Source organism: Hyperoodon ampullatus, assembly GCF_949752795.1.
Source record: "Hyperoodon ampullatus genome assembly, chromosome: 17".
In the NCBI taxonomy this organism is placed as follows: domain Eukaryota; kingdom Metazoa; phylum Chordata; class Mammalia; order Artiodactyla; family Ziphiidae; genus Hyperoodon; species Hyperoodon ampullatus.
In genome coordinates this window covers 58172079-58188841 of record NC_136930.1, presented here as the reverse complement: position 1 = coordinate 58188841, position 16763 = coordinate 58172079, and the positions used below count along the sequence as shown (strand labels likewise).

At 42.1% G+C, this 16763-nt stretch overlaps 1 protein-coding gene across 1 annotated transcript in view; it reads left to right on the top strand.

The window, feature by feature from the left end:
* The window catches only part of LOC307065354 (zinc finger C2HC domain-containing protein 1A-like), a gene marked incomplete at both ends in the record, with an annotated part of 36157 nt that overhangs the window by 13464 nt on the left and 5930 nt on the right, over positions 1–16763 (top strand). Inside the window, one exon of the mRNA XM_079722160.1 lies at positions 16385–16675. Within this exon, the coding sequence (XP_079578286.1) occupies positions 16385–16675 (291 nt within the window). The remainder of the gene's footprint in view (positions 1–16384; positions 16676–16763) is intronic.

Below are 16763 nucleotides of genomic sequence, written 5' to 3'. Positions count from 1 at the left end.
TTTTTTCCAAAGTCTACTGTTTTCTCATATGTTTATTTCCTTGGGTTTATATTATATTTATAGTCTGTGGTGTAGAACCTTTTCTTTTAATTCCTTGTTGGGAGCCTATTTGATAACTTACTCTTCATTGGTGCCTTGGGTGACTTCTCTGCATTCCCAGGCACTCTTAATTTGAGGGCTGCGTGATATGCATTTACATAATAAGTTTTGTCATTCAGTAGCCTCAGGAGAATGGAGAGTAGCCAGTTTCTTGAGTAGACCCAGCAGGAGAGCTTGGCCTTACTCAGCATTTCCTACATGCTGAGGACTCTCAGCATGTAGACTCAGCCTGGGGACTCTTGCATCAAGACCCGTCTCTCCGTATCTTGGGTACACTTCACTCTACCCACTATTCTGTGTACCTCGTGTGGCTACATCTCGTATTTCACATGAATTGTCTATCCCTGTGAGCTGGATGGAATTTACATGAGTTGGAGCAGTAGCCTGTCTAGTTCCAGAGTGTTCGTCCTATTTCTTCATGAATGACCACATTGGTGACAGTTGGGTTAGAGAACATCCCCACTTCACAGGAGTTCTGTGTGGTTGGGCCATATGCATTATTTTCCCACACTGCATATTCCACATTGTTCCATAAAAATGAGTCTCTCTACTTCCAGCAGACTGCCCTGCCTCCGGAACCTCTCCCCTAGATGTCAGAGTCAGTCCACAAAAAACTCAAGTAATAGCCCCAAACTGGAAATAAGCCCACAATCCCTCTGCGGTTATGGTTAATAAATTGCGGTACGTTTGTACAATGGAAAGTAAATCTTAATTAGCCACATGCATCAGTGTGAACAAATGTCAGAAACAAAGTTGAGCAAGAGTCCGACAGAAGACATTCAGTATGGTCCACTCACATCCATTTCCAAACAGGCAAAGCTAAGCAATACGTTACTTAGACTAGAGATATATACATAGGTGGTAGAGGTATTTTCTTAAAAAGCAAGTTAACAGTGAGCGCAAGTACCAGATAGTGATGCTCACAGGTGGAGGGGAGGGGATGGAATCAGGAAAATGCCCTCCAGACATTCGAAGGTCCTGCTAACATTCTACTTGCTAAGATCGGTAGCTGATGCATTGGTATTTGCTTTACTGTTATTTTTAATAGTAATATTAATTTTTAATGACAATGGTTTTAAATAATTATATATATTATATATATATATATATTATATATTAAATGTATAATTTAAATAATTATACATTATACAAATTATACATTATACAAATAATTATACATCTGAAGTTTTAATACATCTAAAGTTTTAATTCAATGATATGTCAAATAATTATACATCTGAAGTTTTAATGCATCTGAAGTTTTAATTCAATGATATGTGAAATCTAATCACAACAATTTTCATAACTTCTTTTTATGAATGACACTTCACAATTTTAAAAAAATTAAAAGTAAAAATAAGCCATGTAAGAGAAAAAATAGCGAAGGGTAACCATTCAACTGTCCTCGCTTTCCCCCAGCTGTGGCCCTACAGGGCGCTGTGTCCACAGTAGGGAAGGGGACTCCGTGTGGGGCCCAGTTCCTTCCCCCCACCCACCCATGGAGCCCGGCCTCCCGATTTAGTGATGTTACTTGACTTTCCCAAAATGCCTTCCTCTTACTTGTCACCAAACAACTGTGCTCCACTCTCAGAATGAGAATTTGTATGTCTTCCCTCAGTCTGAGGTTTCTGGATGCTTGTAAATGGCTTTATTAGGTGACCTGGTTCAGCACTAAAGTTAGGCTTTTCCCTACCCCTGCTTCTCTTTAGATTTCTGAAAGGAGGAAGGTCGGAAGCTTGCTTTCATGTGAGACTTTTCCCCAGAAATAGGAAGCATGGCTAGAGCCATACACACAGCGATATTAACAGTAGTGTGACTGTGAACAGTGCAGAGCGTCATTGTCAAGCTGCACTGCGTGTATTCACTTTCTTCAGAGGTAGCGTCCATGTCATTATGATTCCAGATGAGGACAACAAGCCTCAGGGCATTGAAATGACTTGTCCCTCTTGCTGAAGCTGATTTCAGAGTCCAGAGCCCACCCCCATCCACTCCACTGCAATGCCGGATGCTTCAAGTCTATAGTCAGTGCTAGTTGAAAGATACTTTGTCATTCAGTAATTATTTATTGAGCACCTATTATGTGCTGGACCAGGTGCTAAGGACACAACAATGAATGAGGCGTACCTTTTCACTGCTACCCTGACACTTAAAATATAGGACAGAAGGTGGGCATTAAAGAAAGAATTGCACAAATAGCTATGAAATGACAGTTGTGAAGAAGTGCCTGTGTGATAGTGTGTGTACAAAGGGGAACCAAGACTACAGGGTGAGGGAAAGGATTTCGTAAGGGAGTGGCCAATCATCTGAACCCCAAATGATAAACAAGTTAACCAAGCAAAGAAGCGGGGAGAAGAGCAACACAATAGAGGTACAGCCTGTAGGAAGAGCCCAGAGTCTGGGAGGAACTTGGTAAACTGAAGAAATTAGCAGAAGGGCCTAGTGAGGCAGGTGGACAGTAGCCAAGGATGGAGAGCCACACACTTTGCAGGGCCGTGGTCAGGATTTTGGTTTTATTCTAAAAGTAAGGACAAGTCTCCGCAAGGTTTCAAGAAGAGGCGAGGCATCGTCATATCCATTGCTTTGTCTATAAAAAGAGGGTAAAGAGCGCAGACCAGCTTATCTTAAGCCAAAATATAATCGGGGATGATTAACATATACTAATTATCTCCTATATTATTATAGACTTGTTTGTAAGTCTATAGTTTCCATAAGGCTCTTTAAATGGATAAAAATATGTCACTCTCACTCTACATATTGGAAATTGAAAATAGATCTGGCACACCTTAAAAGACATCTCTGGCATTCACAGCTTTTCAAGTTGAAGATCCGTCTTCTGAATAGGAGGTGCCAGGATCTTGAAGCAGCCCAGGGACTCCTACCACAGCCCACCCTTGCCAATCAGACAACAAAAGGTCAGGGCCAGGAACCCCTAAGACTGCTTCGGCTCTTCAGGGTGCTAAAGAAATGTACCACGTGGCAAAATGAATGGGCCTTTGGGGTTTTTTTTGTTTTTTTTTTGTGGTACACGGGCCTCTCACTGTTGTGGCCCCTCCCGCTGCGGAGCACAGGCTCTGGACGCGCAAGGCTCAGCGGCCACGGCTCACGGACCCAGCCACTCCGCGGCATGTGGGATCCTCCCAGACCAGGACACGAACCCGTGTCCCCTGCATCGGCAGGCGGACTCTCAACCACTGCGCCACCAGGGAAGCCCTGGGCCTTTGTTTTAAGTCAACATCTTGTGTTTATAAATTCTCACTCAAGGTCTGTAAAGGGCCCATTCAGCGGATCTTTTTAAAATCAGAAAATTAATTTTAATATAACTTCACTTGATTGCCCACCAACCTTTCCCTCCTTCCAGTGGCATTTATCCCTTGTTCTTCCATAAACTGGGAAATAACTGACTGCTCTCCAGAGTGAGGCTGCCTGAAGTGGCGAATGGTGCAGTTCACACCTGTTTGTTGCATACCTGTGCCATGGAGGTGCTACACCATATGTTTGGAAATGGATGACAAAGATGAGCAAGCCAGGCTTTCTGCCCTCGAGAGGCCTCCAGTCTTAGGAGATGAGATCAGAGGATTACAGTAGACTGTGCTATAAATGCTACCAAGATGGCTAACACACTCTGGGTTTTCAGAAGCAAAAGAGGAACGAGGAGAACTTTCGGTTACTCAGATCTCTAGCAGTAGAAATTATTTTTTAGGAGGTCATTTTTAAAAAAATATATCAAAAGTCCATGCTTCTGAACAATTGATTACATTAGAATTCCGGACTGTCCATTCATGTCTTCCCTACAAAATGCCCTTCACTGAGTCTGTCTTTTGAAGTGAATCTTCTCTGAACTAGCTGTGCATCTTTGGGGATCACCCGTGTGCATGTTTGCACGCCACTGCCTGCTTACTCTATGGAAGGGACCAAAATAGCTATTGTCTAGTTGTTTTCATCTTTGATTTGCTTCACTGTAAATGGGATGTAAAACTGCCTATGGTAAGCTAATTAGACCTAAGCATTTATCTTCTGCTGCTAAATGGAATCTTGTAGAAGGCATCTCCCCACGCCAGAAAAGTGGAACATTTAACCACAATAACTATTTTGCATTAGATGAATCCCCTTACTAACCTTTAGGACCTCGCTGCCATAAAGTATCTGACTAGCCAGGGAAACATGCAGGTCCTGCAGGATGATGTTGTGTATTGTGTTTGATACTCGGTATAGAGCCCAGAGGCCCTAAAGTAGCAGCTCCTTTGTGAGAGGGCAGGTTGGGGATGGGAGGATGATTTATTTCCACTAAATATCAACTCCAGTACAGAATTGTAACTTTTAAACTCCTCACAAATGTGCATTCCTAAAAGAGGCTGAATTGGGTCTTGTACTTGGTGGCTGTCATCCTACTAGAAATCTGAAGCAACACGAAGCATGCATTCATTCAGTCATCAGAAGAGAAGCAGAGGATGACCTGGGTATTAAAATACATAATGTTCCCCAAGCCATCCCCTAGCCTGGGTCCTGAGGTTTTGGTCTCTTTTAGGAGGTGACATTTCCTCCTCAGTTTATGGTAATTTTATGCCGATCCAGGTCCAGGAATAATTGCTCCCAAATTCTTTATAAGAAAAACTCAGTTGTCATTTGCATTTTAGATGCCTGAAATGGATTGGCAGGCATTAGAGAGTTAATCCATCTTCTAGCTATGATTCATATATATATATATATTTATATATATATATATATATTGCTTTTCATTCTCCGATTTGACACAGTGGAGCAGGGTGCTGTTATTGAGAAATTGAAGCAGCAGATGTGATTAAATCAGATCACACATTTCATTCTCTCTTTAATTTCACCTCGCTCTTCAGCAGCTGAATCCATGCGCTACCCCCATGGAGTCAGCCAGCGTCATGCATTCTCAGCATGCCCAGCAGAGCAGTAGCAAAATGTTTCCAAAGTCAGCCACCCTGCTGGGCTCTCATTCGTCAAATCGGTGTTTGCCTACAAATAATTCAGTATTGCTAGATCTGGTTTATTAATCCATTCATCTCCCTAGAGACTAAGATTTCTGGTTAATTTACATCATTAATGCTCAGTTTCAACTAAGAGGAGTTTCAAAAAATAAAGACTAGAAGAATCAAGGATAAAGAAACAATTAGGGGACTTCCCTGGAGGCACAGTGGTTAAGAATCCGCCTGCCAATTCAGGGGACACGGGTTCCATCCCCTGTCTGAGAAGATTCCACATGCCGCGGAGCATCTAAGTCCATGCGCCACAACTACTGAGCCTGCGCTCTAGAGCCTGCGAGCCACAACTACTGAAGCCCGCACAAGCACTGAAGCCCGTGCTCCACAACAAAGAGAAGCCACCGCAATGAGAAGCCCGCGCACCGCAATGAAGAGTAGCCCCCGCTCGCCACAACTAGAGAAAGCCCGCGGGCAGCAACAAAGACCCAGCGCAGCCCAAAATAAGTAAATTAATTAATTAAAACCTTGAGGATATTTAAGAAAAGAAAAAAGAAACAATTAGAAGTCTTCAGTCTCTCTCCTCAACCTTCCCTTCTTTCTTCTGTGACTTCCCCATCTCTCTCCCACCCACCCTTATTCCCTGCTTCTAGGAATAGGAGTTGGAAATGGCATTTATACCTTTGCTTCGCAAGCATGTCCTGAGAAGCTCCATTGGTGGCATTCCCATTGCCATCGAAAGATGAAGGTGAAATAAGGAGGCATTTCTCAGATTAGGGTTCAGTGTGCCTCACCCCTGCTGTTTAGCATCAGGCAGTTCAGGACCAACAAAAATGAAGCAGGGTCCCAGCACTGAGAAGCGAGCAGTGGTCCTGTGGCATACCCAGCATGGCAATAAGGGCCATCATAGATGCAGTCTCTCTCTCTCTCTCTCGAGACTAGCTGTCCCTTCCCACCTGGGTATACTACTCTCCCTTTGAAACCAGAGTCCAATGACTATGACCCATGGTCAACTGCATAGCATAATGTGGCTTAATTCATTCCACAAATACAGATGGAACGTATGCATGTTTGTATGTGCCAAGTGCTGCCCTAGGCAGAGCTGAACAAACACCAGCACTGCTCTGACGAAGCTTTTGTCCTCTTCACGATCTGACCTCTGTTTACTTCTCCCTTCTCATCCGTTCGCCCTCAGTGTGCTCTGTTAGTGTCCAGTGCAGTAGAATAACCTGCAGTCTCGTGAGCATCGTTCATTATGGTCCATGTGTCTAGCGAACCTGGACCTCCTTCTCCCCATTTGCCTGCCTAGCTTCCAGCCAGACGTCAGGTCTCATTTCCTCCAGAAAATGGCCTCACCCTTCCTCTGAGCTCACCGAAATGTGTCTTCTTGTCTTTCATCCATACTTTAACCTTTTCAGTGGTAGAGACTGTGTCAGTATGGTCCACGTTCTCCCTGACACATAGTGGGCACTCAAGAAACATTTGTGGAATTCGTCACTGAATTCATTGTTATCCTTAAATAAGATCCATATATACTCATTTGCCCTTCATTTAATTTTTGTAAGACCCACAAGATAAGCTTTTAAAACGAAGTAGAAAGATTGTGACATTTGTAACCTTATCACCCTAATTGTAGTGAGAACTAACACCCCTGTGTACTTTCTTATGAAAATCACCTCCTCTCCCTGTTAGGCTTTTTAATAAGAATGGAACCCCTTGGCAAAATTAAATTGGAACTGTTAGAAATATTAGGTGGTTCTTTGTTGGAATCACTTCTGGAAAATTACCAAACCTGTGCTTTCCTTACCAAGTACAAATTAAAATTTCTTTTAAAAATAATAAGAAGAAACAGATTCACAACTACGAAAAATTGACATGTAGATAAAAGTTCTAAGCCAGTGGGTGAAAATGAAAGAGTGTGTTACGGTGGTGTGAATAAGGGCATATTTTCCTTGTTGCAAAATGTCCTTTAATATCTTATAATTATTTTTGATGGAACAAGTATTAAAAAGAAAAGCAACCTTCTTGAAAAAAAGTACATATCCAGGAGGTTTTTGCTTTACTTGTGTGAGCTCAAGTGAATTAATTAAAAGTTTTCCCTGAGCAAACAAATACCTTTCCCATGCTCTTGTGTTGTATAGACTCTTTTTTTTAATCTCAAGCTTTTCATCAGCAAGATGTTCATTTACTTGTTCAACAGGTAAACCTTAAATATCTACTATAGGTCAGGCACTCTAATATGCGCTTGTTTTCTCTGTGTTAATAAAATGATTTGCAATATATACATGTATCAAATCATCACGTTGTCTACCTTGAACTTACACAATGCTATGTGTCATCTATATTTCAAAAAAGCTGGAAGAAAATATTGATGACGACAAATTTTTATAGCACTTTCTACCTCCCTAAGCTCTTCCTTATACATGAGAACTACTATCTTTCACAGTTCTATAAAGTAGGTAGGACATGTGTGTTACAGAAACACTAGTTGCTGTAACAAATATATTCCAAAGAGTTAGTGGCTTAGTTCTCTCTTATTTAACAGTCCGAGCTGAAGACTGCAAGTCGGGAGGTGTTTCTGTTCCACACAGTCATCTAGGGGCCCAGGCTGGCAGCAGTTCTGCTGTCTGTCTTTAAGATATACCAGTTTTGTTACTGCTCCAGTCCTTTCCATTCCCACCTGGAAGTAAAGGGCCTTGAGCAAGAAACAGAGGTGACAAATATCACTTGTGCTGACATTCTGTTGGCAAGAGCTTAATCACATAACCACACCAGCCTCAGGGGTAGTTTGGAATTGTCATCTAGGCTTGTACTCAGAGTAAAGGGAAGAATGGGTTTGGGGGCATAGCTAACAGTCTGTGCCACAGCAGATATTTTTAAATTGCCATTTGTTAGACGAAAAAACGAAGGCTCAAAGAGGTTGATGTGCTTAAAATCACCCAGTTAAGCATGAACTATCAGAACTAGAGATCTGGCTCCTGAATGCTAGATCAATATCTCTTTCATCACTTCACATTGCCTAAAATTAGAGTGATAGCAAAAGACTGGCTCGGTGAAAGAATTGCCCGTGGCTGTCCTGTGTACCAACTTTGTGAACATGAACTGTCATAGCACAGCGCAGAATTTGGTATTCTTCTCTTGTTTAATTTGGTTCAGCCTTGACCAGAGAGGGGATCTTCCTAGTGTTAGAAGAAAGACTAAATGCTGCCTTATAAACATTTTAATGCAAGCAATATGTCTGGCTTTCCACCAGCTCCAGGACAAGACTGAGAACAGACTAAAAAAATACATACCCACATCGAAAACTGAAGCACAATCCACAAGCATGAATATAGCTGAGGATATCCTTTGTATCTTCAGTTGCTCCCTGGCTGGTGGCTCATTTAATGAATATTTATGGAGAGCTTATTATGTGGTAGGGACAGGGGCTAGAGAGAGGATCGAGAGAGACACAACTCCAGCCATTATGGAGCTCATTATAGACAACAACTAACCAAAACGATTACAAATTGGGACAAAGGATGCTGAGAGACAGAGAAATGGTGGGAGTTCTATTCCAGAGATGGCTTCTGGAAAAGCCTTTCTAAGGAGGTAACATTTAAACTGAATCCCAAAGGATGAGGAGTCGGTCATGCTGAGAACAGTGGGGAGAACCTTCCAGACAGAAAAACAGTATATGCAGTGGTTCTGAGCGAGGAAGAATGTTACACTTTCAGAGAACCGAAGGTGTCCCTTTAGCCAAGGGATACTGAGTGAGTGGAAGGTGGTCAAGGTAATACTGGCCAAAGTGTTCTTACGTAACTCTCACAACAACCTGTGAGGTGGGTTACTATTTATCATCCCCATTTTACAGATAAGGAAACTGAGGTATAAAGAAGTTAAATGGTTGAATAACTAGCCTAATGGCACACAGCTAATAAACAGGGGGCCAAGATTTAAACTCAAGGAGTCTAGTTCCAGAGCCCATCCCTACTTCACTGCATTATCCTGCCATACTGCCAGAGCAAGACTTAAAACCTTCCACTCTATCATAAACAAAATTTCTCTCCTTTAAAACAAAAATACCTCTCTTCCCTTAGTAAAAGGCTCTTAACCTGAGGTCTCTGGATCCCTCCCTCCTCCAAGGGAAACTTGGCTAGAATTCAGTGGGGCTGATGAAGTTGGAGATACATAATATATATTATTTTTATGTGGAATAAATATTATATATGAAATATATTTCAATCAAATAAAATTACACTTAATTTTATGCTGAATTCAGTATACGAATTACACTTAATTTTATTTTTACTGAAATGTAACATTTCTTTCTATTATGACTCTAAGTACAAAAGCTCACTACTCTTAGCAGTTCTTGTGACTTTGTCACTAGAATCACAGGTAATTTTTAATCACATAGCAGTTCGTTGAAGATACCTTGAAATATCATTTGCGCTCATCACAAGTTTCAAATTATGGTAGTTATTATTCTTGCCAGTAAATCCTACCGTTTAAAGCATCGATAAAGAAACACCTGTATACTTCTATCATAAAATTTTAAGAGCTTTTGGTATGTGTTTTTTAATATAACTTGATTATTTTGTAATCTTACATATTTTCCCTTTTGCATTTAAAAACATTCTTGAGAAGGGCCATAGGCTTCACCAGACTGCCAAAGGAGACTTTGGCACAAAAAAGGGAAGGACCCCTTCCCCTGACCCTTTCTGTGTTTAAACTTCTGGCCTCCTTCCCTATGTAACTAGATTTCTAGAACAGTCCATATGGATTGTACTTTCTCACGTCTCATTTGTTCCACAGTCCACTGTTTTCTGGCTTTCGCACCCAACTTCTTTTCACAAGATGGTAACTCTAAGATCACTGGAGTCCTCTGAGGTTTAACAAATACTTTTCAGTATCTCTTCTCCCTGAAATCTGTAGAATTTTGCCACTGTTGATCTCATTTTTCTTCAGGGGACACTCTCTTGCTTCAGCTTCAGGAAAATCACCCTTTTCTTTTCCTTGCCTACTTTGCAAGTGCCTTTACTGACTACTCTGCTAACCACTCCTCAGAAAATACTGTTCCTAATGTTCTTCTTGGGAAACCACATCTACTCCTAAGACATCAATTGCCCCCTGTACACTGATGATTCCAAGTCCAGCCACTTCTAAGCTTCATGTCTGAGTTCCCAGCTGTCCAAAGATAACTTTCATCACCATAGCCCAGAGGTACCTCAAACTCAGCACATCAAAGATGAATTCCTGGGCTTCCCTGGTGGCGCAGTGGTTGGAAGTCCACCTGCCGATGCAGGGGACACGGGTTCGTGCCCCGGTCCGGGAAGATCCCACATGCCGCGGAGCGGCTAGGCCCGTGAGCCATGGCCGCTGAACCTGCTCGTCCGGAGTCTGTGCTCCGCAACGGGAGAGGCCACAACAGTGAGAGGCCCGTGTACCGCAATTAAAAAAAAAAAAGATGAACTCCTCTATTGCCTCCACCACCAAACCTGCTTTTTTCTCCTGCATCTGCATTTTGTTTATGGACATCAGGCTCTTCTGATCACCCAAACTAAAGCCCTCAGGGTTTCCCTCAATTGCTTCCCCTCACTCACTCCTACTTCTACTGAACCAGTAGTTCCTATTGGTCCATTATTGAGGAGGTCGGGTTGATAGAGCCCAAGGATGATGTGTACTGCTGGGACATAAATAAATGTTCCAGGTATAAGTTTTATGAGTATATTAATTTATGACCCCCTTGAAAATTATGCTGTGGTTTTTATTTTATTGAGATATAATTGACATATGACATTACATTAGTTTCAGGTGTCCAACATGAATAAATACATGTCTCTAGTGTGAAAGGATCACCAAAGTCTGGTTAACATCTATGACCACACATAGTTACAATTTTTTTCTCTTGTGATGAGAACTTTCAGGATTTGCTCTGTGACTTTTAACTATCTTTCCTGGGCCCACCACTTCTACCAGGAGTCTGATAGCTGAGTTATGACTTAAAATTCCAATTTTAATGGTTTTCCTCTCTTTCCCAGTGTGGAACGTGTTGAAGAAATAGGCCACGTTCCTCTGCCCAATGTCACATACAACTTCTTCCCTTGCTGGCTAGGGGTTTCTAACCTTTTTCCAATGAGAACAGGGTGAGGAAGGCATGGTGGTCGAGAAAGTTCTTATGTGACAAATACTGTCATAAGCCGACCCTTGCTCTTGAGGGTTGAGAAGTGTTTACTCTTTGATGGTTCTTCTGAGGACACCACCCTACCACCCCCACTGATGGAGGTGACTCATCTACGTTCCTTTTGATGAGAGCAAATGCATCTGTGTCCTTCCACGAGTTTACGTGTCTTCACGCCACAGTAGTTCAGCAGCACATCAGCTTCTTGGCTTGAGTTGTGTTTTCCCTGTTTAAGTGGCCTCTTGGAGATCTTAGCTCTTCCACACCAGCTCTCTCGCTCAGGATGGCCCAGATCTGATCCAGGGGAAATGCTGATCCAGTCCTTGCACAGACAAATGAGGGCAGACTGTCTCTACCATTAAAATCTTTTGTTTAGTCTGCCAGCAGAGCAGTTAGCACGCCGCAGGTTCTGGCTCTTTAGCTATCTCACTTTGTCCCGCAAGCTCCTAGAGACATATGTCAAGTTGTTTGAAAGTTCCTTGAAGCCTCCTCTCTAGACTTGGAATCAGAAAGCAGCCCCTCCTTTCTCTCCCCCCAAGCAAAGAGAGGCAAATTAGAATGTCAAGGACTCGTGCCCATCTTTTTTTATAGAAAAACTCCTTCTAAAACTTTTTGATTGAAGTATACATATAGAAAAGACCATATACATATAGAAAAGACCAAGAAATAAGACATGACTTGTATTCCCAGAAGCCTTCCCTATGCTCCCTTCCAGTGGCTACCCCTGCCCAAGGGGTAACACAATTCTCAAGTCTAATGGTAAAGAATAGCATCATCTGTTTTTGTTCATCATATAAATAGAATCATTCATTATGTACTCTTTGTGTGTGACTTCTTCATTCAACATTATACGTGTGGATGATTCATCCATATTGTTGTCTGCAGTTTTAGATGGTTTATTCTCATTTCTCTAAATTGGTCAACATGTGAACATATCACAATTTATTTCTGCATTCTGCAGTTCATGAGTATTTGGGTAGTTTCTGGTTTGCGGCTACTCTGTAAAAAGTTCTGTTCTAGATTATATCAGACATATTTGGGTGAACAAAACTATACATTTCCATTGGTACATATTAGGAGTGGATTTGCTGAGTAGGGTAAGGTAGACTGTATTAGTTTGCTAGGGCTACCATAACAAGGTACCAAATACTGGCTGGCTTAAACAACAGCACTTATTTTCTCACAGTTCTGGAAGCTAGAAGTCTGAGATCAAGGTGTCAGTAGTGCTGGTTTCTTCTGAGACCTCCTTCATGGCTTGGAGATGTCTGTCTTTTCCCTGTATTCTCTCACGGGCTTCCTTTTGTATGTCACTGTCCAAATTTTCTCTCCTTATAAGGATACCCGTCATAATAGATTAGGGCCCACCCTAATGACCTCATTTTAACTAAATTACCTCTTTAAGATCCCATCTCCAAATATGGTCACATTCCGACATACTAAGGGTTAGGACTTCAGTGTATGAATTTGGGGGTGAGGAATACAATTCAGTCTGTACATATATATTCAGCCTTAGTAGATTCTTCCAGTGTCTCAAAGTGGTTTTAATAATAAACCCTCCCTCCAGGAGTGTATAAGAGTTCTGGTTGTTCCATATCCTCACCAACACTTGATATTTTGTTTTAAAGAAATCTTTAAGCATATGCTCTCAACCTTTATATGCTCTTGGTATGACTGAGGGGTCAAGATAATGAAACTGGCTTCACACCTCTTTTGCAAACCTTGTGTGGTATGTGCAAGGCTCGTGGCATCTTCCTTTGGGATGTGGCATCTGTCATCTTCACAGAAAACTTCATTCTCAGACCATGTTAACTAGATCTAGAATTTTTGCTTGCTTGTTTTTACATCCTTAGGCAGAAAGGTAAGTTGGCAATGCCAGTGCCTTCATTTAATTTTTGAAATTTGGCTGTCTCTCCCACACCTGCCCCAGCATTTTGAGAGTAACTCACACCGAAAAGGAGATGTTACCAGAAATCTCTAAGAAGTTAGATCTCTTGATTCTGATGTTGGGGCCGCAGCTCTCAGGGTGAACCCTGATAATAATACCTCTCAGGGGATGTTGACTCCTCTGGAGATGTCTTACAGCCCCAAGAGCAGTGGCTGTTCATTTGGGGCTGCAGCAATTTTCCCTTCCTCAGACCCTCCCCCATAGCTGGGCCGTGCACGTTTGCTTTTGCCCCATCATCTCCAATGGGAGGCTTCTGGAAGGACTTTTCTTAACCTTCTGATGACATTTAACGTACATTGAGGTTCATTGCAAAATAACTATTTTAAAACATTTATCCAGATTCCCGAGGTGACACACCCAGTGAGAATCAGAGCTCGGTTCAAAGGCTGTGCTAATGTCACAACTCCTGCTCTTCATTAACTGGACTCACAGATGGACACAGAATTAGTGCAGGGAAACTTAGTTACCTTAGTTTGGTATTAAATGAAGTAATAATATTCCCATTTTACTACGAAGGAATCTTATCTTTTTTTTTTTTTTTTTTTTTTGCGGTATGCGGGCCTCTCACTATCACGGCCTCTCTTGTTGCGGAGCACAGGCTCCGGACGCGCAGGCTCAGCGGCCATGGCTCACGGGCCCAGCCGCTCCGCGGCATGTGGGATCTTCCCGGACCGGGGTACGAACCCGTGTCCCCTGCATCGGTAGGTGGACTCTCAACCAATGCACCACCAGGGAAGCCCAATCTTATCTTTTCTTGATTTGACTGAACCAAATTGGTAGGACACGACCACAGAAAGAAGTTAAAATTTGCAACCACAGAGAGTAGATTATATCACACAGATCTCAAAACTGTAATTGGCCCTTTATCAAGAGCCACCGGTACCAAACCATTAACAGAGGTATTTAAGAGATTTCCTTCCTGTTACATGTCTGCTGTGGATTTAAGGGAGATCTTTTCTGTCATAAACATCTACACCCCCAACTAGAAATTTATGTAGAACATAAATCACTTTACGCCCCTGTATTGACATATTACTTCAAAACACTGCTGGCATGCAGGTGAGAGAACAGCAGGGAGGAAAATCAGATGATCTGCTGGTAATCTGCTAATTTACAAGTTGAGAGAGGCTATTCTGGCTTGACACCACTTATATTTCTCCACGTGGCCAAGCACAGAACAGCAGCTGAGGTGGTGGTGATGGAATTCCTCCAAGATGGAAATGTGAGACCAGCCCTTCTCCTTTCCTGCAGGTACTGACCTGCAGAGACTCTGTTGGCAACTGGAAAGTGCCTTACATTTATCAAGAAATTAATGAATTTATTCTCTTTTTTTAAATAGAAATCATGTTATATTGGAACTATTTGGGATAGCAGACAGGATGTATAAGAAGTGATTTCAAAGAGCAACATGGCTCCTCCAGGCAGAAGGCAGTGGCTGGGGGTAGAGGTGAAGTAGAAAGATCAACTTACCTTTTTAAGGAACATCTCTAGCAACCACATCTATTGCATTTTTTGCTAAGTCTGAAATATTTACCCCTGGTGTATATGATTTGATGGGAAGAACAAATGCTCAAATTCATAAAGATTTTCACTCCTGACACTAATTTAGTATTCTTGGTTTCGAATGTGGCTTATTTTTTAACTACTATATGAATGAATACACTACACACATATGTGTGTGAATGTGTGTGTATGTATACATATAAAGAAAGGAAGGGGCTTCCCTGGTGGCGCAGTGGTTGAGAGTCCGCCTGCCGATGCAGGGGACACGGGTTCGTGCCCCGATCCGGGAAGATCCCACATGCCGCGGAGCGGCTGGGCCCGTGAGCCATGGCTGCTAAGCCTGTGCGTCTGGACCCTGTGCTCCGCAAAGGGAGAGGCCACAACAGTGAGAGGCCCGCATACCGAAAAAAAAAAAAAAAAGAAAGAAAGAAAGGGAGGAAGGGAGGGAAAGAGGAAGAAAAGAGGGATCCCGTATTGGTGAATAATTCTGAATTTTTATTTGAAAGAGACTAAAGGTGAAGTTTCCTAAGTAGGTGGGTTTGTCTTTAATCTTGCTGAAATAAATATAAAAGAAAGTATAATTCCAGACATCTTCAAATGTCCCTATTCCAGCTCTCATGATCCCCCTTAACTTAAAATTGACAGGAACAGATAAAGGCTTGACATCTTCTATACCTTTTTCTCTGCATCTACTACACTATTTTAATTCATACTTTCTATAGAATAAAATAAAATCTAAATGCCATTTTAAAAGTAGGATAGTGGGACTCTATTGCCAATGGAAACATGAAGAAATGAAATATACCAGCTTTCGTTTTTTCAACTTTTTATTTTGAAATAATTATCAATTCAGAGAAAGTGGCAGAAAAATGTACAAGGAGGTCCTGTGTACCCTTTACCCAGCACCCCACAATGCTAACACCTTGCATAACCATAATACAATATCAAAACTAGGAAACGGACATTGGTATTATACAATCCATTAGTTTTACAAGCACTCATGTGTGTGTGTGTGTGTGTGTGTGAGTGTGAGAGATTTTATCACAGGTGTGGCTTTGTGTTACCACTACTGCAATCAAGATACAGAGCTGTTGCATCAGCACAGGGTCCCCTGTACTACACTTTTATAGCCACATCTGCCTCCACTGCCCACCCCTAACCCCTGGCAATCTCTGATTTTTCCTCCATCTCTATAATTTAGTTACCTCAAGAATATTACTTACATGGAATCACAGAGTATATATATATAACCTTTTGAGATGGGCTTTTTTCTGACTTGTTGCCACGTATGAAGAGTTTGTTCCCTTTTATCACTGACTCATACACCATGGATGGATGTCCCACAGTTCGTTTAACTTTATAGTCAATGAAGTATATGTGGCTTGTTTCCAGTCTTGGGCTATTGCAAATATCGATAAAGCTGCTGTGAACATTAGTGTACAGACTTCTGCGCGAATAAACGTTTTCATTTTTCTGGGACAAACATCCAATAGCTTTCTTTTTTAAAAAAACATTGGTTCTCAAAAAAAGAAAATAAATAAATAACAAGAATTAAATGAGTTAATAGTTAGAGAATATTTAGCACATTGTTGGACTAGTAAAGTGCTTATTCATGTCAACATGCACTAAAATTTTTCGACTATGTAAACAGGCACTATTCTAGACACGGGGTAAAAAGATAAAAAAGATACAGACCCTGCCCTCAACAAACTCACTCATCCTAATTAGACAGAAAGAGAGGAAGGGTACCAGTTATCAGCCTTAGGCTGGAAGAGGCAAGAAGACGGAACTTACAGGAACTTAGAAGGGGACAGTCGTGTGGCAAGAGCCACTGACAAGAGCTGTGGCCTTTGGTCAAAGGATGCAACCCTGGAGACCCGCAGTGAGGGCGGCTGGGGAATCAATACCCTGAACTCCCTCTCCTCTCTCCCCGTAGTCTTCTCCCAGCGCTTCCCATTGGCAGGACCCAGCCCAAGTGGAAGCCAGAGGGCAGAGGGCCCTGTGATGCCGTCCATGCAGGTCGGTGTCTAGGAGTACGGAGCATGATGGGGAAGGGTACAGAGCAAACCTAGAGGAACCAGTAGACTAGATCCAACCCACACACGCA